We start from the raw sequence: 23,330 nt of genomic DNA on the forward strand, positions 1-23,330 counted from the left end.
GGCTCAGACACACAAAGCAGAAAGCGTATACTTTTACATCTCTAATCTGATATTTAAGTCACTCAATTAGTGTAGCTCTTTTTGTTCTCCAAAAATACTTGGATTTTTATAAGGATATATGTAAATTACAGATGCATTTAAAAAATCATTACACATCTATTTTCTAGGAAGACTGAGACCCAAGGCAGTGAATGAAAAGTTAGTCCTGAGAATTCCCATCTTTCCTCAACTTTCCCTTCTAGATTGTGAGTTGAATAAATGAATGAGTTTGCTAGCTCTTCTTGATTCTTGCTTTATCTGGAAATAGAAATCCAATTGGAGACCAGGTACCTGTGGGTCATGCTTGTAATCCTAGCAACTCATGAGGCTGAAATCTGAGGACTGTGGTTCAAACCAGCTGGTGCAGGAAAGTCCATGAGACTCCAATTAACCACACAAAAAAGTCAGAAGTGCCTGCAAAGGTGACTCTGTGGTGGAGTTCTTGCCTTGCCTGCATGATTCAATTCCTCAGCACCACATAAGCAGAAAAAGCCCGAAGTGGCACTGTGGCTCAAGTGGTAGAGCGCTTGCCTTGAGCTGAAGAGCTGAGGGAAAATGCCCTGGCCCCAAGACTGACTGAAAAAAAAGCCAGAAGTGGAGCTATGGTTAAAGTGGTAGAGTACCAGCCTTGAGCAGAAAGACCTCAGGAACAGCAAGCACTCAGGCTCTGACTTCAAGCCCTTGTATGTGCGTACCTCCTCATCACCCCCTACACACAAGAAACTCAGAGATAATTTTCTCCTTCATTCAACTATAATGGTATGATTTTTGTGGAGTTCTTTAATAAGATCATTTTAGCTTAAAGTACATGGTATGTATTTAAGGGCTATCCCTAAATATGTTAACTAGAAGGTGTGCTATTTTTGTAGTGGGATTTTAGGATTCTCTTTAGAGCTTTGATACATTTTTCAAAACATTTGTGTGGGCAACTAGATCCTCAATATATCAGTGTCAAAAAGTGATTTAAGAGCAGTTAGGCGGGGCTGGGAAGGTGGCTCAGTGGTAGAGTGCACCACATAAGCAGAAAATTGGCTCAAGTGGTAGAGTGCTAGCCTTGAGCTGAAGAGCTCTAGGGTGGCGCCCAGGCCCCACAACCAGCAAAAAAAAAAAAAAAAAAGCAATTAGGTCTTGAGAGCTTTGTCCATTGATTCTGTTATCTCAGGAATGAGTTAGTTATCCTAGGGATGGCTTACTGATATAAGAATGAGTTTGTTCCCTTCCTTTCTCTCTTGCTCTTATGAGCTATTTCTTGACCTCCCTCCTTCCATGACAAGTATGCAACTCAAAGATGTTCATCAAATGAGGCTCCTTAGAGCTGTATGAAATGTGCGTGCGTGTGTGTGTGTGTGTGTGTGTGTGCGCGCGCGCGTGTGTGTTTTAATCTGTTACTCTATCTGATTTTTGTTACAGCAGCACAAAATAGACTAAGAAATCACCAAACATACGTGGCATAACAGTTCATGAATCCTTTGGCTTATGTCAGTGTGCCTCAGTGTAAGAAACAGGAGCATCTCCTAGGACTCCTGATAGAGACAAAGATGTTCATTCATGATGCCTTGGCCCAAAGAGATTCTGAGTCAGTAGGTATAGGAGCAGAACCCAGGAATTTACATTTAGGACAAGCTCCCCGGATAACTTTTAATATATAATACTACATAAGAAATATTAGCCAGGCACCTGTGACTCACATCTGTCTTCCTAGCTACTCAGGAAGCTTAGACTTGAGGATCACGGTTCAAAGCCAGCTCTGTGAGATTCCCATCTTCATTTAACCATGCTAAAAAAAAAAAAAAAAGGAAAATCTAGAAGTAGAGCAGTGGTACAAGAAGCAGAGGGCTAGCCTTGCATGGAAAAGCTAAGGGATAGCACTTAGGCTCTGAGTTCAAGTCCCAGTATGGACAGACAGACACACATACACACACGAGCAACATTAAAGATACAACCACTGATAATATAAATGTGTCTTTGAATAAGTTGATGCCATATAATTATGTGATGATATATTTAAGGGAAATACACTTTCTTTAAAGTGAAGCCTAAAAAAAAAAACTAGAAAGAATATTTAAGTCCAACCCTACTACACCACTAAATATAATTTCTTTTCAAATTTATTGCGTTGGTTTACTGGATCCCCTGAGACAAAGTACCACAAATTTAGCAGCTTAGCCAACAGGAATTATCTTGTAACTTGAGTCTAGAAGAACAAGATGGAAGTATTAGCAGGTGGCTCTTTCTGAAGGCTTGCTTCAAGGTAGTATCTGCTCCATGCTTCTTCCCTCCTTCTGGAGAATTCTGGTCATCTTCAACACATCTTGCCTTGTGGAAGCATCACCTCATTCTCTACTTTCCCTTCCCATATTTTCTCTGTGTGTTTGTGAGTCTATGTGCAAGCTTCCCTTTTCCAAAGTAAGGACATAGGCGATTTTGGTCCACTCCAGTAGGACTTGTTTAAACTTAACTAATTCTACCTGGGATGGTCTTATTTTTCAACTAAGTTCCTATTCTCTGGTAGCGAGAGTTAAGACTGAAATATAAGTATGGAGAGGTGCACAATTCAAGCACCATTACTAGAAATTACTTGAACAATCTGTATGATACAATGTGAATGTGATAGGGATAATAGAAAAAGGGAAGCTTAAGATACTCTTCTCTTTAGGGAGGATGTAAAGAAACAGATTTAACTTTAAACATTAATAGGAAACAAGAGTTAAATATATAGGCTAAGTTTTAAGGTATAATTTAGGAAAATAGGCAATTTATAACTTTAAACAATAAGAAGAAGGGGAAGGTGCAAATACATTTTTTTAAACTCAAGAAAACCTGATCCACCCAACAAATTCATGAATTCATAGTGGGTGGGTTTCAAACTCACAAGAAAACACCATAAATTTGACTTACAAAGTACAATGGTCATAAATTAGGACAAATCAGGAACCAGTAAATGAAGACAGATATAAATTGCTATGAAATGATAATGCCCCATTGTACTAAAGATCAAATGACCAAGCAAAACTCAGCCTAACCAACTATGTGCTATTTATAAGATAAGAGAGAAAAGGAAGCCATTAAAAGCTATATACTCTTTAAATAGTATTGAAGAGTGTGTTAGCATGAGGAAACAACTTACACAACAACATTGTTGTACATTTTTATCACAATTAAGTTTAGAAAGTCCAGAGACGGAGGCAGGAAGACTGCAAGTTCCAAGCCAGCCTGGGCTACCTGTGTCAAAAGGAAAAGCACCAGGCACTGGTATGGTAATCCTAGCTACTCAGGATGCTGAGATCTGAGGTCTGTGGTTCTAAGGCAGCCCAGACAGACAAATTGGAGAAACTCTTATTTCTAGTTTACCAACAAAAGCTCAGTCCTGAAGGTATGACTCAAGGCTCACTTACAGTTTAACAAAATGAATAGAAGGAAGCTGAAAGGTTTGGTGAGAAGAGGAGAGGTCAGGTATGGCAGCTGACTAGAGAGAGAAAGGGTAGGCAAATACAGTCATAATATTCAAGTGTACATACATGAAAATGGAACCAGGTAAATTAAGGAAGAAGTAGGTTTAAGAGAGATGGGAAGGTGGCTCAGTGGTAGAGTACTTGCCTTGCATGCATGAGGCCCTGGGTTCGATTCCTCAGCACCACATAAGCAAAAAAGAAAAAAGCCGGAAGTGGCGCTGTGGCTCAAGTGGTAGGGCACTAGCCTTGAGCTGAAGAGCTGAGGGACAGTGCCCAGGCCCAGAGTTCAGGACCCATGACTGACAAAACAAAAGAGAGAGAGAAAGATGGGGAGAATAATGGAAAGGGTGATATTGATCAAGATATATTGTACTCATAAAACAGCATGTTGAATTGGAACTCCTTTGTACAGCTACTTCAAGATAATTTTTACAATTTAAATTAAAATACTGTTTAATCAAGAGAATTGAGGCCCATGGAACAAATAACAAGTAGGACTCACTCCTCTGAGAAACAGGTAACAAGGGATAGCAACCACAGGTACTAGCTCTACAATTTATTTCTTCTTAATGTTACTAAACCTTATTATGTAAAAACATTTACAGCTGGATGCTGGTGGCTTAAGCTTATCAGCCCAGCTGCAAGGGAGGATGAGATTGAGAGCATTATGATTTCAGACCAGACTCCATCTCAACAGAAAAAAATGGAATGGCAAAGTGCACCTGTCATCCCAGCTATATAAGGGTAGCATAAAAAAGGAGGATGATAGTCCAGGATGACCAGGGCATCAAATAAGACCTTGTCTCAAAAATAACTAAAGCAAAAAAGAATAGCTCAAGAAATAGAAATGCTTTCCTAGCGAGTACTAAGCCCTGAGTTCAAATGCCAAAACTAACAACAAAAAGGAGCCATTTTAATTATGAAAATAGGATATTTGGAGCCGGGCGCCAGTGGCTCACGCCTGTAATCCTAGCTACTCAGGAGGCTAAGATCTGAGGATCGTGGTTCAAAGCCAGCCTGGGAAGGAAAGTTTGTGAGACTCTTATCTCCAATAAACCACTAGAAAACCAGAAGTGGCACTGTGGCTCAAGCGGTAGAGTGCTCGCCTTGAGCTGAAGAGTGCAAGGACAGTGCCCAAGCCCAGAGTTCAAGCCCCATGACCAAATAAAAAGAAAAAAAAAAGAAAATAGGATATTTGGAAAATATTTATGATAGGAAAGAGAATAACAGTCCTTGATTACATTAACTGCTAATATTAAAGCATGTCTCATAATTCTATGATGTATCACATAATGACATTATTCAACAACAGGCCACGTATAGAGCCATTTGGTGACATTGTAGCCATCTTCTTGAGTTTTTATGTTTTGGTTTTGATTTTGTTTTTGTGTGTGTGTGTGTGTGTGTGTGTGTATGTGTGTGTGTGTGTGTGTGTGTGTGTGTGTGTGTGTGTGTGTGTGTGTGTGTGTGAGTTTGTGCCAGTCCTGGAGCTTGAACTCAGGGCCTAGGAGCTGTCCCTGACCTTTTTTGCTCAAGGCTACTGTTCCACAGCTCCACTCCCAGCTTTTTGGTGGTTAATAAAGCCTCACAGACTTTCCTGCCTGAGCTGGCTTTGGTCCTCAATCCTCAGATCTCAGCCTCCTGTGTAGCTTATTGCAGCCATCATAATTTGCATAAAGTTACTCTATGGTGCTCATATAAGGAAAACTTATGAAGGACACAATGCTAAGAATTCATGCCCTTAGTTAATCATTGCATGTCTGCAGATGGTGATGGAAACTCATTTGAATTTGTCCCAACATTTCAAAGATTCATAGATTCTTTGTACTTTCTTATAATTGGAGAATAAATAAATAGATTCCAGTCTGTTGATGCAAACAGACCTATACTGTTTATTTGTCAACATATTCATTAACTGGCAATGCTCAACTTTTTTTTTTTGTCAGTCATGGGGCTTGAACTCTGGACCTGGGCACAGTCCCTCAGCTCTTCAGCTCAAGGCAAGTGCTCTACCAATTGAGCCATAGCACCACTTCCGGTTTTCTGGTAGTTATTTGGAGATAAGAGTCTCAAAGACTTTCCTTGCCTGGGATAGCTTTGAACTGCGATCCTCAGATCTCAGCCTCCTGAGTAGCTAGGATTATAAGCATGAGACACCAGTTCCCGGCTCTACTCAAGTTTTTTTTTTTCTTTTCTTTTTCTTTTTTCTTTTTTTTCTTTCTTTTCTTTTCTTTCTTTTTTTTTTTTTTTTTGACCAGTCATGGAGCTTGAACTCAGCTGAAGCCTGGACACTGTTCTGAGCCTCTCTGTACTCAAGGCTAGTACTCTACCACTTGAGCCACAGCGCAATGGTAAACTTTTTAACCAAGAGTTCCTTGGTTAATAATAATAATAACAATTATGACTTGTGAAGTTAAAGTGATTCCTACAAAATCAGATGCATATCACATCAGGTACTTAGCACTGCACTTGGTTTATAATGCTCACTTCACAATGTTGATTAGCATTGATTACTATGACTTTTAACATAGTGAGGTAGCCCTGGTAATTTTTATTTCTTGTACTTAGTTGTGATTGATTAATCATGATTAATATTGCTATATTTGTTACATATTCACTTATGTTTTCTTGGGAAATCAGTGGATTTATCTTGCTGTTAAGATTTGTTCATGATAATAGTCTCTTGAGCATTTTTATATTTAGCTATCTGTGTCAAGAAGCTTACTATTCCTTTCCTCAGACTTGTCTGGTCTTCTTTCTACATGTCTTTTTCTTTCTTTCTGTGGGCAAGAGTTACCTGTGACCACAATTTAAGTCTGACTACTGTCCCCAAATTCAAACCTGTGGTTGGTTTCCTGCTGTATACCAACAAATGGATACCCCAAACCTCAAACATTATTGTCTTCTACCTTTGTTTTCCTGGAACCAAAGAAGACATCATGCAGTCATCTGAGCCTGAAGCCCAGCAACTGTCATATTATTGACCTCTCTTCTCTGCCTACACTCATTTGACCAACGGCCATGTCTTGAATCTGTCTTCTCCCCCTAAGTACCTAGTCTGTAGGTTTGGTCACTGGAGCCTGTGGCAGCCTCCTAATGGTCCTCCTACCTCTGGTCTTCATCTTTTAGAACATTAATGGACTTTGATTTAAAAAAAAAAGCTGAACATCTAGAGGTTTCAGAGGTTGCCTTCTTTTACACTGTCCAGTACTAGTGACAGCTCCTTTCAAACTCCAACCCTGCTACTTCCTACATTATACTTTGGCAATAGGTGGTCACACATACATGCCACACTAGCTGTTCTAGCCTTCCCTGCCTTTGGGCCTGCTGTTTCCATGGATGGAAATACCTTTTACATTTTTCTGCCAGCTTAACTCCTATTTTTGCCTTTGGACTTAGCTTCAGTGTTACCTTCCCCAAGAAATCAGTATTGGGCTAAACCATCCTCTTCTGTGCTTTCTGTGTGGCTTAAAAGCATCTCTGTTTGTCAGCATCCCCATCCTGACATCATTTTGTTGAGAAAAAACACATGTCTAACCCTCAGGGTACCATTATGTGTGTTGGCTCTCAGTAAGGCCCAAAAAAGTTCTTTATGGCTGTTACCACCTGTTTATTAAAGACACAAATTTTAATCATCAGAAAAACTAACTTCAGCATGGTGCAGAAAAAATGTTCCAAATGGGTGAAACTATCTGATCAGTAAGAAGTAAGTTAAAACTAAAGGTAGAAGAACAACATTGTCAGAAAAGAATTATCTAATTGAGTATGGTGGCACAATCTGATAATCCCAGCATTCCACTTAGGAGGCAGAGACAGGCAGATTTTGAATTTGACGTAAGCCTGGGTTAGCTAGTGAGACCATATATCAAAACAACAATGAAATGCAGAAGGAAGGAAGGAAGGAAGGAAGGAAGGAAGGAAGGAAGGAAGGAAGGAAGGAAGGAAGGAAGGAAGAAGGAAGGAAGAAGGAAGGAAAGGAGGGAGGGTGAAATGGGGAAGAAGAAAAGAGGATGTAGAGGATGGAGGAAGGGAGAAAGGTTGGGAGATAGGCAGAGAGGGGAGGGAGCAAGAGAGGTTGAGAGGAAAGAAGGGAGGAAGGAAGGAAGGAAGGAAGGAAGGAAGGAAGGAAGGAAGGAAGGAAGGAAGGAAGGAAGGAAGGAAAGAAAGGAAGAAAGAAAGAAAGAAAGATTGAAGATGGAAAGGAGGAGGGAGGGAAGGAGAAAGGGGAGGAGGGAAGAAGTGAGGGAGTAAGGAAGGAAGGAGGAAAGAAGGGGTGGAAAAGGAAAGAAAGTGAAAGGATAGAGAAAAGGTAGGGACTGAAGAGAGGAATGAAGGAGGAGAGGAATGGAAAGTAAAAGAAGGAAGAAAAGGAGGGAGGGAGAGAGGGAAGAAGGGAGGAAAGGATAGAAGAAAAGAATTATCTATGAAGCAGGTTCACATCTCACTGAAAAAAATTTTTTGGTACTTGAAAAATACTCGATTATGGATAAAATATACAGTAATATTTACTTGTGAGATGTTTGTTTATTTAAGTTTCAAGAACTTTCAAAACTCCTATTTCATTTATTAACTACTTGTATGGATACATACCAGTTGCCAGAGACTACAAGGTTTGCAATAGTTTTGGTTGCAGATTGGAGATGTCCTTGATGACATGAAGTTCCTGTTTGCAACTTTCAACTGCCTGTGCTTTTTGAAGGAGAACAAGTCCCAGCTCCCTGTGGCATAGATCAACACCTTGGACAGTCACAGAGCCTTTGATCGACTTGATCAAATCAATCCCCATGACTACAAAATCAGCAAAATATTATTTTTGGTAAATACCATGTCAAAAAAATATGTGGACATTGGAGTTTTGTTAGGGAACCTGAACTCCTACACAAAGGGTAGAAAGCATTGTGTCCATCTTGTTGGCCCTCCTGGCTTGGGAGGCATGTATTCAGCAGGGTTTGGAGGTAGCTCTCCAAAATATGAGCTGAAAGCTTCCTGGGCAAGCAGATCTTTCCCACATCCTTCCCTGCAGCTCCTCTTTAAGAGGTGTCAGCATGGCTGAAAGAATGAAGTGGCTGCACATTGTTTGGCCTTGCTATTATGTGCTTAACATTTCCATAACAAAAGTGCCACTCGACTTCTCCCCGATTAATGCAGCTCGAGGGCTCTTGTCGTCCTTTAATAAAACATTGTTGAAATCATTTATTTAGAGCCCCTGGTTACTAGTGGGAGAATGAGCATCTTTGTGCCAAAATATAGTGTATACAGTCCACTATTTTGTAGTAGATCATTCTGGTATTTTAGAAATTGATTAAATGCATGTCTTAGAAGGTATTTATGCTAATGACACATTACCTACGTCACTGGCATAGTCAAGGGTGAACCTTTTCAACTGTCTTCCAGTGCCACTCTCTCAACTAGGATACAGTAATGTCCAGCTTCAGTCACTGTGGCAGTGAGACCTATTGGAAACTCAAGCCTTGACTAAGTAACCCTGACCACATGGTGTCTGTAACTTGATGCTGTCCAGCAATCTGCTTTGAGTAGCTGAAACTGGGTCAATTGACAACATTTCCCATGTTCCTTTGTGTAAGAGGTCAAAAAACAAATAATGCATTCCTTTTTCCAGCTTTGAAAAGAGGTACATGAGGTTGTATTCCGTAGTGAACTTAAGAAACTCATAATGTAGCCAGGAGTGGGTGGCTCATGGCCTAACGTTATTCCAGCTACTCCAGAGCCTCAGATCTGAGGATTGTGATTCAAAGCCAGCCTCCTCAGGAATGTCCATGGGGCTCTTATCTCCAATTTACCACCAAAAAAGCCAAAAATGGAGCTGTGGCTAAAGTGGTAGAGGACCAGCTTAGAGTGAAAAGCTAAGGGACAAAGTCCAAGTCTTGAGTCCAATCCCTGGGGATTGAGGTGGAGGGGGAAGAAAAGAAACTCCCAATGCAAAGCCAAAACAGTGTGGAAGTAGAATTTCAATGTGGTTTTTGATGCCTCAAATTTCACATGGAATTTTGGGGGTTCTTCTGGTATAGGATTATACCATGTTGCTGGGATGGGGTCAAAGTATGAACAAGAGAAAAGGGAGGAAGGAATCCCACTGGATGGTTTTCTTGTTCTAGATCTTTATCCTACATTGCAAAGTGAATATGTCATTTTCTATGTTCACATGGACACTACTGCAGAACTGTGATACTCTCCAGATACATTAGGGCCAGTGGTCCTTTAAATTTGTGGCAATTGAAGCTGGATGCTGCTTCTATTCTCAAAGACCTATGAAGGGTGCAGAGATGCCCTGCTACTTAGAAGAATTCACTTCCCCACAGCCATTTTCTGCTTTACACATGTGTATTGCTCAAGTGCATTGCTGTATAATGTTCAAAAATAAACACAGACCTTATGCTCTATCCATTGTGGTTATATACAAAAGCATGGCTGTGTGCTCTGGTGAGCAGTGAAGTCTGGACCTCCTTCTATTTACTGTATGGTCACTGTCAGTTCAATGAACTGCCCCCTTGTTCTCCACCATTGTCCCACACTCCCTTAAACATTTGTCACTGAAGTGCCTCCAAAGACAAATAAACTGTCACTGAGAATTCAAACCTGCTAACTGGGGAAACGGGAAAGGCCACGAGGACACATGATTTTACATGAAATCCAAAGGGGCTCTTCTCTTGCCTTGGAAGGCTTCTGTGGGAAGTTGGGTAGGGACAGAATTCACAAGAAAACCAGAAATACCTTTCCTTTCATAATGATACTTCCAGGCAGTCTCTGCTAGACATTTGAGATAGCCAAATGTCCAAAATTCCAAAGAGTTCCCTGGAGAGTGTAACATATTACAGATGTCAACATCTGTAACAATCCTTTCTGTCTAGAAGCAGATGGCAACATAAAAACCCAGAGCCAATGGTCCAAGGGCCCTAACTTCTCAACAGCCTGTTCTGGAGTCCCTAAATGTGTAGGGAGACTAGGAGACCTTGGGCTCCAGTGTATAATTGTCTAAATTAAAATAGACCACCGATCAATGTTCACTTTCTCCGCAGAAGAAAGCATAAAGCCTGTCCTCTCTTCCCCAAGAGTTGTGTTGATTTATTCCAGGCAGATGCTTTTGACAGGACCCTGTAAAATCAAGTCGTGAGTTTATTGTAGCAGTTAATTATCGAGCCTTTTCTAGTGCTAATGCCTTTTACTTCTTACTGGAGAAAACTGGGCCTTTTACTGGGACAAAGACTTAACTTTTCGTCAAGAACGTGTTAAAATAACATGAGATGGAGATGATTTAAATATATTTAAGGACAAATGCGGAACAATTTCTTTACAAAATGACTCCTGGTCATTTTGTAAAGAAAGCTGATTTCATTTACAAGTCTCTTGGAGTACCTTTTGTTCAATTCCCAAAGAAACAATGCTGGCAGCTTTGTTTTAACAATATGTTTACTCAACCATTCAGGTGACTGGAGATTCCAAACATACACCACTCTCTTAGGCTTGAGTCTGAAACTGTGGCTATCTTAGACTTTCTAATACTATGCATAGAGAAATCTTGGTTTTATGGCATCAGGAGATCCCTCCATAAAAGCTGGGGAAAGGGTAAGAAGCAGAAGAGACCTGAAAGTAGGGGGTGGGTGTGGGTGAGAGGAAGTTGGAAGGGGCATAGCTTTAATTACTTTAGGCAGCAGAGAAATGTGGTTATGTTTTCTCAGCACATGTTAATATCAAATAAAGAGACACCAGATCTTGCTAATCTGTCGACCCCTTAGACAAAGTTTATTTGTGGTGACTTTTAAACTCCTGACTTGCCTTCCAATCACTGCGTTTAAAATGAAAAGCTTTAAATAAACACCAGGAATAGAAGATAAATAAACTTTTTTTCCCCCTTGCAAGTGCCTAGCTTGGCAAGGTTCAGGCTCAAATCCCCAGAGGACAGAGCGCTCTCTTTTGTGTTAATGTTTAAAAGATTTTCCAATGCCGGAGTTTATTCCTACTGCAAACATTTCTATTTACAAGGTCAAGTGTATCAGCACTCGACACAGCTTAAGAGTGTAATTATTTATCTAAGGGCGTTTGAGTGTAGATCAGTAGCTCTGGCTGAAACCCAGCCTTCAGCCCGCTACTAAACAACTCCTCCCAACAATATTCCAAGTTCTGCTAATTATTCCTCTCCCTAGTGTTTTCTTTTGCCAGCCTGAAATGTTTTGTAACAAAATTTTGTACCTTTTTTTTTTCACCCAAAGTGTGAAAATGACTTTGAAGTATTGAGCCTAGTATGTTTCCTAGGACCTATTGGTAACAGATGTTATTGGTATGTTTGATTGTATGAGAATGTCCAGTAGTCAGAAAGAACACTCCTGGGGGTCAGGGACAAAAGGGGAGGGGGACCCACTGGGTAGGGTGTGACCCCTGTGGAAAAAGGGGAGGGGAGTATGTAATGCCTGGGTTATCCCCAAATTATGCCAGAAGAGTTTTGTGAATTCTCTCCACAAATGCAGAAACTCAAAGACATTGGCCACTTATCTTTTTAGCTGGCTCATTTGCAGATGTCTAATTGTTCATTAAATTAAAGGCAGAAATAGCCCACATTTCTTGTCTTACACTGCATTTTAATTTCAACTGGTGGTTGATGAATTCCCAGTGTCCTTTCTACACCCCTCCTCACCCATTATGGGGTTAACCACAGTGTAATTCTGGAAAGCGACCACACCATACTCACTGTTTAAACTCTTTACTGATGTACACATTTTTAATAAAACAAGTAACAAAAAATACGCAAAGCCATAGTTATTTAAAACACAGGACTTTAAAAAAATGATGTCTATAAAAATACAAGGTTTAAGGCAGTTTGGAAATGTGTTTATACATTTCTACAATGTCCATAAATTCTCTGGAAAATAAGGATGTTACCTCAAATCTATAAAATACACTGTACATTTTAGGATGGTTCTAAATGGAGCATACTTCAAAATGGACTGTGGGTTTGGATCCTTGGTGAAAATTGAGGGGCGGGGAGTGAGGGTGTAACATACAGTTTTAAAACTTTTAATTTCTTTTAAAAATAAATTATTTTCTGAAGCATACAATTTATAAAAATTCTATATACAAAATATAGCAACTGGTAACAAACCCCAGTTTTAACACACTTTATATAGGATATACCAGGGTTTAACACCCTGATAGGAGCAGAGGCAATATACAAGCTCTGCATACTTGAACGTGTAATTTCTTGATGCAAACAATGAAAATGGCAACAAAATAAACACCTTAAAGAGGCTTTCATAGATGGCAGTACAGAGCTTTTTAAAATTAAAAAAAATTGCATTGTTCAACATCATAGTAACTCTTTAGACCAACCATTCTTGGGCCCTTAATCCCAAGAAACATGCTTTAAAAAAAAAAAAACTCAGAGTGGTAGCAACGAACGTGGGACTTTTCTATTTACTTACGATTGTTTTGTCCTCAATGGCCACAAGCAATAAAAGTCGATACCGTCACTATTTCCCCCCACTATTTCAAGGGGGAAAAATGCTAACAAATGGTCAGACCCCTTTGCCCAGGACCATTCCTTCTTCACCCTAGCCCCACCTTCCCGGTTTCAAACCCAGTTCCTTGGAACTGTTAAGACCCTATGGGGTCCGTCCCAAGTCCCGGACACACCGGTTGTGTCCTAAGCGTGTTTCCTCGTGTGCTGGCTTCGGCAGAACGGGCCACTTGGTAAAAATGCGAGGGGCGAGGTCCAAGAAATCATGCTTGGAGAGAGCAGACGCCTAAGTGCCTAGCGTCCTGGCCGGTCGACCGGCTAGGCCGAGTCGACCTGGAAAAAGACCGGGTGGGGGGTAACAGTGGCCCCACCATCCCACTCCGTCCCGCAGCTGGAGAGCGCGAGCGGGGAAGCGGGACGCGGGGGCTCTCCCGCAGCTAACGGTGGGGCGCCCAAGTCTAAACCAGCCGCCCGAGCAACAGCAGCAAGATGGAGGCGAGCGGGGTCCCGGCGCCTCGGGACACCGCGCGGCCGCCGCCTCCGCTGACGCTTCTGCGCCCGGGCCCGTAGGGCGGCTCCCCGCGGCCACCCGCCGCCGCCGCAGCAGCGCCGCCGCCCGGGCGCGGGGCGTGCGGGACTCCGTCGTCGTCGTCCAGCGGCTGTTCGCTGCCCGCCCCGCCGAGGCGAGGCTCCTCGTCGTACTCTTCGTCGTAGTAGTCGTCCAAGCCCCCGTCCGAGCCGCTGCTGCCGGGGCCGTTGCCCAGATCGGCGCCGAAGCACAAGCGGGCCATGTTCTCCTTGACCGACTCACAGATGGGCCGCTCCAGGCCGTCGCACACGCAGTCGTTGAGCAGCGCCGCCTTGGGCACGGCCAGCATGTCCTCGATGACCGTGCGGCACTCGTCCGTGCAGCGCAGCCCGTTGAAGAGCTTGCCGCAGTAGGTCAGGTAGCGGTTGAGCGCCAGGTTGCAGCGGCTGTCGCGCTCGCAGCGTCGCCGGGCCTCCACGCAGCCCATGACCCCGCCCGCGCCCGCGCCGCCCGCGCCGCCGCCGCCGCCGCTGCTCGTCCGCGGCAGGCACGGCTCAATGGCGCGCTTGGTGGACTTGCAGTTCTCGTCCTGCGCGCAATCACAGTCTTCCAGCGCGGGCCCGCGGCGCGTGTGGTTGAGCTGAATGAGCGCCGAGATGCAGTGGCTCGGACAGCGCCAGCGGGACGAGAAGGAGGCTCCCGGGGCCGGGAAGGCGGCGGCGGCCACAGCCCCCGGCGTGTCGCCCCCGCCGCGCTGCGCCAGCACCGGCGCGCACGCCTCGGCGTACTGGTTGTAGGCGTAGCTGCACTCCGGCTCCCCCTGGCACTGCAGCAGCGCCTGCCAGCAGATGAGGCGGCGGCCGTGCGCCAGCCCGGAGCCCCGCGGCGCCGATCCCAGCAGCTGCAGCAGCGCCATCAGGCACAGCCAGGCGCCCGGCACGGTCCCCACGCGGGCCCCGCTGCCGCCGGCCAGCAGCACGGCCACCATCTCGGGCAGCGGCGGCCGCCGGGCGAGGAGAGGAGAGGAGAGGAGATTCGGGGAGCTGCCGACGCGGAGCCGGTGGAAAAGTTTGCCCAAGTCCTGCCCACTTCTTGCATGAGTGTCTTCATAAATCCATGCGCGCCGCTAGCTGATGCCCCACGGGCGGCCGACGGCGGGCTCTCGCTCCTGGAAACGCACAGCCGCCGTGATTTCTGTCCAGATCCCAGGCCCCGTTGAGCCCTCTCCGCTCGGCTCTGGGCAGTGGCGGGACGCGCTCACTGCCGCCCCGGGGGGCCGCGGGCCGCGGGGCCGCGGCTGGGCTGCAGGACCGCGAGACGCCGCGGGTGCATTTTGCGCCGCGGTGGCTGCTCCGTGGTGCGGCCGGCGGCGTCCAAGCTCGCTGTTCGCTGGGCGGCCGTGGCTGCTCTTTCCTCCTCCCCGGCTCCACACCGCGCTAACTGCCGGCTGCTTTTTTTTTTTTTTTTCCTCCGCCTCGCGCCGCTTCCTGGCTCGGAGTCCGAGCGCCGCCCGCTTTCCAGCGATCCGGCCGCCCCGCGTCCCCTCCCCCTCCGCCCGCGGCGACCCCGGCCTGGGCAGAGCGCCGGGGAGCTCTTTCCGAGAGGCGCGGGGAGAAGAAGAAACTCCGCGCGGCCGTGGAGCGGCTCCCAGGCTTCCCTTGGAGGCGGCTTTCTCGGGTGACCAGGAGCCCGGGGAGCTGATCCGCTGAGCCCGGCGGCGGCGGACTGGCTCTCCGCGAGGCTTTAAATACAAAAGTGGGCCGGGAGCCCCCGCGTGGTGCTGCGGTGCCCCCTCATTATGCATGCATGGAAAAGCAAACAAACAAAAACATTAGCAACGCTCCTGCGGCTCTCGCCGGGCCCCGGCCCCGCGCGCTCCGAGCCGGCCCGCTTTCTCCTTTCTCCACTCTCTTTTTCGCTCTTTGCTCAGCCCCCTTTCCTGGCTTTTCGAGATGCTATTGGTTCTGCCTGTTGTTGTTGAAACTTTTTTTTTTTTTTACGAGCCGCTGGAGTGGGGTTGCAGGGTGGGGGAGGGCGGGGAGAGTGGTGGGCAGCTCACATTCAGGCATTCAGGGCTTGAAAGGAGCGGCTTAGGGAGCCTGACAGAGCCCCGGAGCTCCTCCTACTCTTAAGGAGGCTCGGCGACGCTTACCCAGCTCACGCAAAGAACCAGCGGGCAGGGCTTAGGGGGCAGCTGTTTGCATCCGGCTCAGCCATGGGCCTTTTTGTTTGGTTCTTTTACCTCCCCCTCCCCCCTTTTTTGAGGAAGGGGCTTTTTTAAAATATTAATTCTCATGGACCTCTCCCCACCCCTAGCCATCTGTGACTTCTAGTAGGTTCAGAAGTCAGTTTTGTTTTTGTTTATTTTTTAGATTTCCAGTCTTTTTTTTTTTTTGGGTCCGGTCGTGGGGCCTGAACTCTGGGCCTGGGCCTCAGCTCTTCAGCTCAAAGCTAGCGCTCTACCACTTGAGCCACAGCGCCACTTCCGGCTTTTTTCTTTTTGCTTATGTGGTGCTGAGGAATCGAACCCAGGGCCTCAGGCATGCAAGGCAAGCGCTTTAACCACTGAGCCACCTTCCCAGCCCTCTTTTTTTTTTTTTTTTTTTTTTTTTTTGTCGGTCGTGGGGCTTGAACTCTGGGCCTGGGCGCTGTCCCTCAGCTCTTCAGCTCAAGGCGAGCGCTCTACCACTTGAGCTACAGCGCCACTTCCGATTTCCAGTCTTTTAAAGTATGATCTTGGAGGGGCGAAAGGGAAAGTCCAGAAAGTTTAAAGTGGGACTTTTGACAATTCACACACACACACACACACACACCTCATACAAAAAAGTTACCCTTCTTTTTGACAAAGGGCTTAAAAAACGCACACTTTTTAAAACTGGGGAGATGTTGATGAGATGTAGTTAACCCCTCACTTGCCAGCCCTAGCTAAGGGACTTGACAGCTTAGAGCCCTTGAGCCAAGCATAGGTTTCAAATTGCAAGAGACTGAAATCCAAAAACATCTCGTCAGTTTCTTGGTAATAAAAGTTCATAACAGGTACGATCATGAAAAAGAACAGAATTAAAAATGTAAGGAATGTTAAACATTACCACCTGGCCGCAGTCATTGCACTGTAGACGGGTATAAATGGACACACAGCGAGGTTTCAAGTGTACCTTTCAACTCTTCAAGCAGCGCGGGGCTGGCGAGCTACCTTAAATGGGGCGCAACTCAGCCTTCAGCCACCAGAGGCTGCGGGCGTCTTGGGCCTGTCAAAAACTGGCGCTCTTCCCCCTTTCCTTTCCGTGGAGAGACTATCAACTCCATCTGTCACCGAATTTAAGGCTAAATCTCCTCTCCAGAAACGGAGAGCCAGTCGGGGCTCCAGCGTACCGACCTGGGCGTACTGAGTCGGGCTGTGCGCTTCTCCCCCAGGCAGAGCGAATTCCACATGGTAAAAGTCAGAGGGGAGCTCAGCACTGGGGACCCTCGGGGATGGCTGGTTCTACCTTTGGAAGTGGATCTCTGCCATCCCCAAACAAAACTAAACCCTAAACCCATGGTCGTCTGAGTAGAAGAAAACACTCCTAATCTATATTTTTAAAACTGATTGGAAGCCTAGCACTGGTGGCGCCTGCCTGTAAATCCTAGTTATTTCCGGGAGGTTGAGATCTGAGGATCACGGTTTGAAGCCAGCTCAGGAAGAAAAGTCCCAGTGAGAGTCTCAACTCCAATTAACCACTCAAGAATGGGAAGTGGCGCTGTGGTTCAAGTGGTAGAACACTAGCCTTGGGCTAAAGAGCTCAGAGACACAGCACCCTGGCCCTGAGTTCAAGCCCCACATTGAGAGACGCTTGTTGAAGATCACTGTTCAAAGCTAGTTTGGGCAGGAAAGTCAATGAGACTTTTATCTCCAATTAGACTCTTATCTCCAATTAACCACACACACACACACACACACACACACACACACAATGAGACTTTTATCTCCAATTAGACTCTTATCTCCAATTAACCACACACACACACACACACACACACACACACACACACATAAAGGCTAGAAGTGGTAGAGAGCTAGCCTTTGGCAAAAACAAAACAAAAACTAAGGGACAGTGCCCAGGCCCTGAGTTCAAGCCCCAGTACCAGCACACACAGCACACAGCACACACAGCACACACACACACACACACACACACACACACACACATAGGCTGTGACTTCATGCTACACCTAGACAGCTTGCCTCTGGCTGTTTTTAGGGTGGTCTTTGGAGTTGTCATCTCAGCCCTATTTGAAGGGCTAGAGCAACTCACCTCTATGACTTGGTCAAATGAGACTCTTGATAAACTCATTTATGTATATATGTATATTTGTGTATTTATTTATTTATTTGTGCCAGTCTTGGGGCTTGAATTCAGGGAGTGGGCACTGTTCCTGAGCTTTTTTTTGCTGAATGCTAGTGCTCTACCACTGGAGCCACAGCTCCACTACTGGTCTTTTGTTGGTTTATTGGAGATGCTAGACTCAGGGACTTTCCCGCCTGAGCTAGTTTCAAATTGCAATCCTCAGATCTCAGTCTTCTGAGTAGCTAGGATTATAAGCATGAGCTAGTGATGCCTAGCTATTATCTTTATATTTTTAATGCTAATATTGGGGCTTTAACTCAGGGCCTTGTGCTCTTGCTTGGCTGATGTTCTACCACTTGAGCTACATCTCCACTTATGCCTTTTTGCTACTTAATTGGAGCTAGTATCAGAGTTGTCCTTCCGGGTTCTCCTCAAACCTCAATCCTCAGATTTCAGCCTCTTTTTTTGTTTTGTTTTGTTTTTTCAGTACTAGAACTTGAACTCATTGCCTGGGTGATGTCCTTTAGCTTTGTTGCTTAAGGCTGTCACTCTACAACTTGAGCTACACTTCTACTTTAGGCTTTTGACTGGTGAATTACAATCTCTCAGATTTGTCTGCCTGGCTTTGAACTGAAACCCTCATCTCCTGAGTAGCTAGGATTACAATCATGAACCACCAGCACCTTGATCTTGAGTTTCTTCACATTAGAGGGTTAGAAAGTTAGCAGGAGATTCCTATAGAGGCCTTGTTAAATAAAGTCCAAGTTTTGGTTCTGGAGTTTCTGAATAGATAAAATTGGGGGATTAGGACCCTGGAAATCAAACTTCTTAATAAGTTCTAAAAAAGTGCTAAAGCAGCTTAAAGATGTCTACTCTAGAAGATGGCTTTTATTTAGTTAATTTTATAAACTTTCTCTGCCTTAGCCTGACATGGTGAAGGTGAGATTTAAGGAAGATTTAAACACTTTGCATCCTCTGGGGACTCCTGAGCAGTAGGGTCAGGACAAGACATTTTATGTTCCTAGTGCTATCAGTTCCATTCCTATTGAATAACTTCCACCTGCTCACAGTAGGATACATTTTCTCCCACAAACAGGCTCACTTTCCCTTACTCTTCTGTTCTCTCAATTCTCTATTTTGAGTTCCTTCTGCCAGTTTACTACCCAAGGGCACCAAAGAGCAAAATCTTGCTTTTCCTAAGGTCACTTTTTCAGTAATTATTTTATTGACTTTTTTTTTTTTTTTTTGGTAGAGTTGAACTTAATTGTCACAATTACCCTCTTCAACAGTTCTTTTTCTCTATCATCAGTTTGGGACTCATCCTTCTCTATGTGCCCATTTTGCTCCAGGGAATTCTAAATTTTTCCTTAGGTGACCTATTACAGTGACTTGGTTTCAGTGCACAATTTAACATTTAAAACCTCAGTCAATCTCAGTCATTTGCTAGCTTCCATTTGTATGTACTCATGTAGTGGTTTAAGGAACATCTTAAATTTAACCTAATTTCCACGTCCAAATACTGTGTGTTCACTATCTTTCTGCAGGAGTCTCCGAAATTGGTCTTTATCATTTTGTGGGTTCCCTCTTTTTTTTTTTTTAAAGCTGGTTCTGGGGCTTGAATTGAGGGTCTTGCACTCTCACTTGGCTTTTTCTCTTAAGGCTGATACTCCACCACTTCAGCTGCACCTTCACTTTTGACTTTGCTGGTTAATTGGAGATAAAAGTCTTCTGGAAGGCCTGGGCAGGAAGGTGAGATCTGAAGATCACAGTGCAAAGCCAGCCCAAGCAGGAAAGTCCATGAGAAAGCTCATGCCAGAAAACTCTAAGCCTGGATTAGCACTAGGGCTAGACAAGAGAGCCACCTAGGTACAACATTTAAGGAGCCATTGGCTCTCACATTAGTGCTGTAAAGACCTCAAAAGTGAGTGCCTTCTTAAAGTTTGTATTCTAGATACTTCCCTATCCCTCCTTAGTTCTGACCTCTGCTCAAGTTAGAACAGAAGAGCTTAATCTAGTTAACCAAAGAATGTTGTTTTAATTAATTAATGATTATTTTTGTTACTTTTATTTGTTGTAGTTACTGGTGTATGTCTGGCACTGAGGCATGAACTCTAAGCCTCAAGTTCTGAGATGGTGATCTACCATATGAGCTATTCCTACAGTCTGACTTCTTGCTTATTATTTAAGAGAGCTAGCTTCAAACCATGATCTTCTTGGTCTCAGTTTCCTAAGTAGGATTAGAAGCGTGAGCCACTGGTGCCCAGCTTAAGTCCCAGCTTCAGTTTTGAAATGACCGATTATATGCATTATCCATCCTTCCAATTGCATGGATTAAAAATGCTATTGTATCTAGCTGGGTAGGTTCTTATTTTTCATATATAACCTCCAAGTAATGCAGGCAGAAAATAAAGTAGTGAGAGTTGAAACATCAAACTTGTTTCTTCTGGTCCAAATCATGTGTACTCTAGAAAAGGACTTTATCTTTAGAAAAACCTAGAAGAACCTAGAGTACTTGTAATGTCATTGTATGAAATGATATTTACAAAAGGATTAAGTGGTTCAGAGAAAGAATGAAAGGTTCAGTTGTTATAGACCAATTACTTAGTGGCATTTAGCACTGTGGCAGACAGGAAGTACAAGATAATAGTCACCTCACTCTACAGAGCTGAATATTTTGTCACATGGTCATTTGGGATGCTAAGGACTCTCATTGCTCATCAGAACTGGTAAACTTTTAGTCTATGTCTAGAAAATATTAATACTTCAGGTGTTGGACTCAATGCAGTTCAAATAATGTCTACTTTAGAATTCTAAGTATCTTTTTTTTTTTTTTTATCCCAAATGCCTATCTCATTCTTCCTCAATCTTTGTTTCCTCTCTTTTCTTAAAAGAATTCTGTCTCCTTACTGCTATGATTGTTTTTGACATTTTCGGAACTTCCCAGCCCTAGGTGTTTGCTAACTCTTTCTTCCAACCAGAGATTCCCAAGCAGGGAAGCATCTTAGCAGCACTTTATTCAAAGAATAAAAAGTACCAAGTACCAGTATCAAGATACCAAATCAATGTCATCTAAATCCTTCCCCAGGGACCAGGAAATGATTATTTGGGAGAAAAATATGTAAAAGTATATTTCCTACCAGTGGTTACCAAACTTTTAAATTTTATAGCTCAGTCAATTTTCTAAAAAATGGAAATATCTTTGGAAAAAAGATGCCAACTTTTAATTTTATCAAGCATTAACCAAGAAGAAAACTATTTCAACAATGAAATAACCTCATACTTAGCATCTGGTAAGTCCAGTGTTCTTTTAAATGAAAATGTAAAATCCCTAATGTGAGTACCAATAACCGAGAATTAAGGCCTTGAAATGAATATATTTATATGTTTAAAGATGGGCTGGGTAGGTGGCTCAGTGGTAGAGCGCTTGCCTTGCATGCATGAGGCCCTGGGTTCGATTCCTCAGCACCACATAAGCAAAAAGAAAAAAAGCCGGAAGTGGAGCTGTGGCTCAAGTGGTAGAGTGCTAGCAACAATGCTTTCTTCAGAAAGCATTTTGGAATTACTACAGTGAAGTGATCCACCAAATCATGCTGCTCTTAACTAAGTCTGCCCAAATGATTGCTCCACTTAAAAACTTACTGTGACTCTTCAGGAAGATGCCTGAGATCATTACTGTTGTCACAAGATGCAGTAGTTTGGAAAACCAATTTTAAAACTATTTCTTTCATTTTTGTGCTTGTACTGGGGTTTGAATTCAGACCCTGAGTCCTCTGAGTTCTCTCGAGGCTGATATTTTACCACTTGAGCCAAACCTTCACTTAATTGGAAGTAAAAGTCTCAAGGACTTTCCTGCCTGGTCTGGCTTCCAGCCAAGACCCTCAGACCTCAGTCTTCTGAGGATTACAGGCATAAGACATCAGTGCCTGGCCAATTTCAAATTCTAAACTTCATCCATTCTTTCCCATGCTCCCAAAACCAAACATACACACACACTTAACACAAGGTGCACATTCACCTGCATGCATGCCAGGTATTGTGCATATATATATATATATAAATATATATATATATATGTACACATACCTGCCCATTTTCATTCATGTATATGCATGCGTACATGCATGTATACATGCAGTGGGAAGTCACAGATCATTAGAATAATGTTCTTGAACAAGTTGTGGGATCCTTCTTCCTGTTTTTCTTTCTAGCCAAGAGCTGAGAACCTTTGCTCTGCTATGAGCTTCTGCCATTATATGCCGCCTCTCCACAGGCCCAAAGCAATAGAGAAAATCAATCATGGAACAAAACCTCTGAAATAATGTGCCAAAACAAACCTCCTCTCTTTGTAAGTTTTGTAAGTTGACTGTCTCACTTATTTGTGGTAGTCAGGAAAGCAGACTAGAGAGAGGGAGGAGCATAGAGAAAGGGTGGGGAATGCAGGAAAAACTATAAATGATAAATTAAGAAGTAAAAAGAATAAATGAAAATGATAACAATGTTTTTTTTTCTAAAAAAAAAGATCAAAAGGCATTTTACTCACAAACTGACACGTTAAATTGAAACCCTCTTGTACAACTACTTAAGAAACATTTAAAAGGGGCTGGGAAGGTGGCTCAGTGGTAGAGCGCTTGCTTTGCATGCATGAGGCCCTGGGTTCGATTCCTCAGCACCACATAAGCAAAAAGAAAAAAAGCCAAAAGTGGTGCTGTGGCTCAAGTGGTAGAGCACTAGTGTTGAGCTGAAGAGCTGAGGGATAATGCCCAAGCCCAGAGTTCAGGCCCCATGACTGGACCACCCCCCCCCCCAAAAATGAAACATTTTTAAAAGGGGAAGAAATAGGAAAAAAAAAAACATTGATCAAGATGTACTATACTCATAAACTGCTTTGTTAAATGGCAACTCCCTTTTACAAATACTTAAATATAATAATAATTTTTTTTAAAGCAGACTAAATTAAGTGCAAGTTCAGTACCCAGAGAACACTGGGCCTACCACTGCCCTTTTTCATGAATAAAAGATAGATTTCTACTGTGATAATCCTTGAGCTTTTCATGATTTTGTTAGGATAACATAACTTGCTTATTTTAAAAAATATTTATTGTTATTGTAAAGATGATGTACAGAGGGGTTACAGTTATATAAATCAGATGAAGAGCATGTTTCTTTTTGAACAATGCCACCCCTTTCCCTCCTGTCCCTACCTACAAGTTGTATAGTTCATGTGCAGCATAGTGTCTAGTGAGTACCACTGCTGCATTTGTTCACTACCACAATGGAATTCTACTCATCTATCAGAAGGAATGATATTGTACCATTCACAAGGAAATGGAAAGACTTGGAAAAAAGTTATATTAAGTGAAGTAAGCCAAACCCAAAGAAACATAGGTTTCATGGGCACCATATATGTGCCCTCTTTACCCTCCCCCAAACAGACAAAGGAACAAAAAAGACAAAATGAAAAGAATACAAAAACATCAACAAAAGGGAAAAACCTCTTATTTCCATTTCCTGGA

At 43.6% G+C, this 23,330-nt stretch overlaps 1 protein-coding gene across 1 annotated transcript; it reads right to left on the reverse strand.

Moving 5' to 3' along the window:
• Positions 1-12,191: 12,191 nt before the first annotated feature.
• Positions 12,192-14,524, reverse strand: Gas1 (growth arrest specific 1). The gene has a single exon (XM_070033688.1). The coding sequence runs from the start codon at positions 14,475-14,477 to the stop codon at positions 13,419-13,421; it is 1,059 nt and encodes a 352-aa protein (XP_069889789.1). The 5' UTR covers positions 14,478-14,524; the 3' UTR covers positions 12,192-13,418.
• Between the last annotated feature and the right edge of the window lie 8,806 nt (positions 14,525-23,330).

The sequence above is a fragment of the Dipodomys merriami genome, unplaced genomic scaffold (assembly GCF_024711535.1).
Source record: "Dipodomys merriami isolate MVZ:Mamm:240054 unplaced genomic scaffold, mDipMer1.0.p SCAF_22, whole genome shotgun sequence".
Classification (NCBI taxonomy): Eukaryota; Metazoa; Chordata; class Mammalia; order Rodentia; family Heteromyidae; genus Dipodomys; species Dipodomys merriami.

Excerpts from the sequence above, each read along its gene's own strand:
- Gas1 (XM_070033688.1), bottom strand. The coding sequence starts at position 14,477 with ATGGTGGCCGTGCTGCTGGCCGGCGGCAGCGGGGCCCGCGTGGGGACC.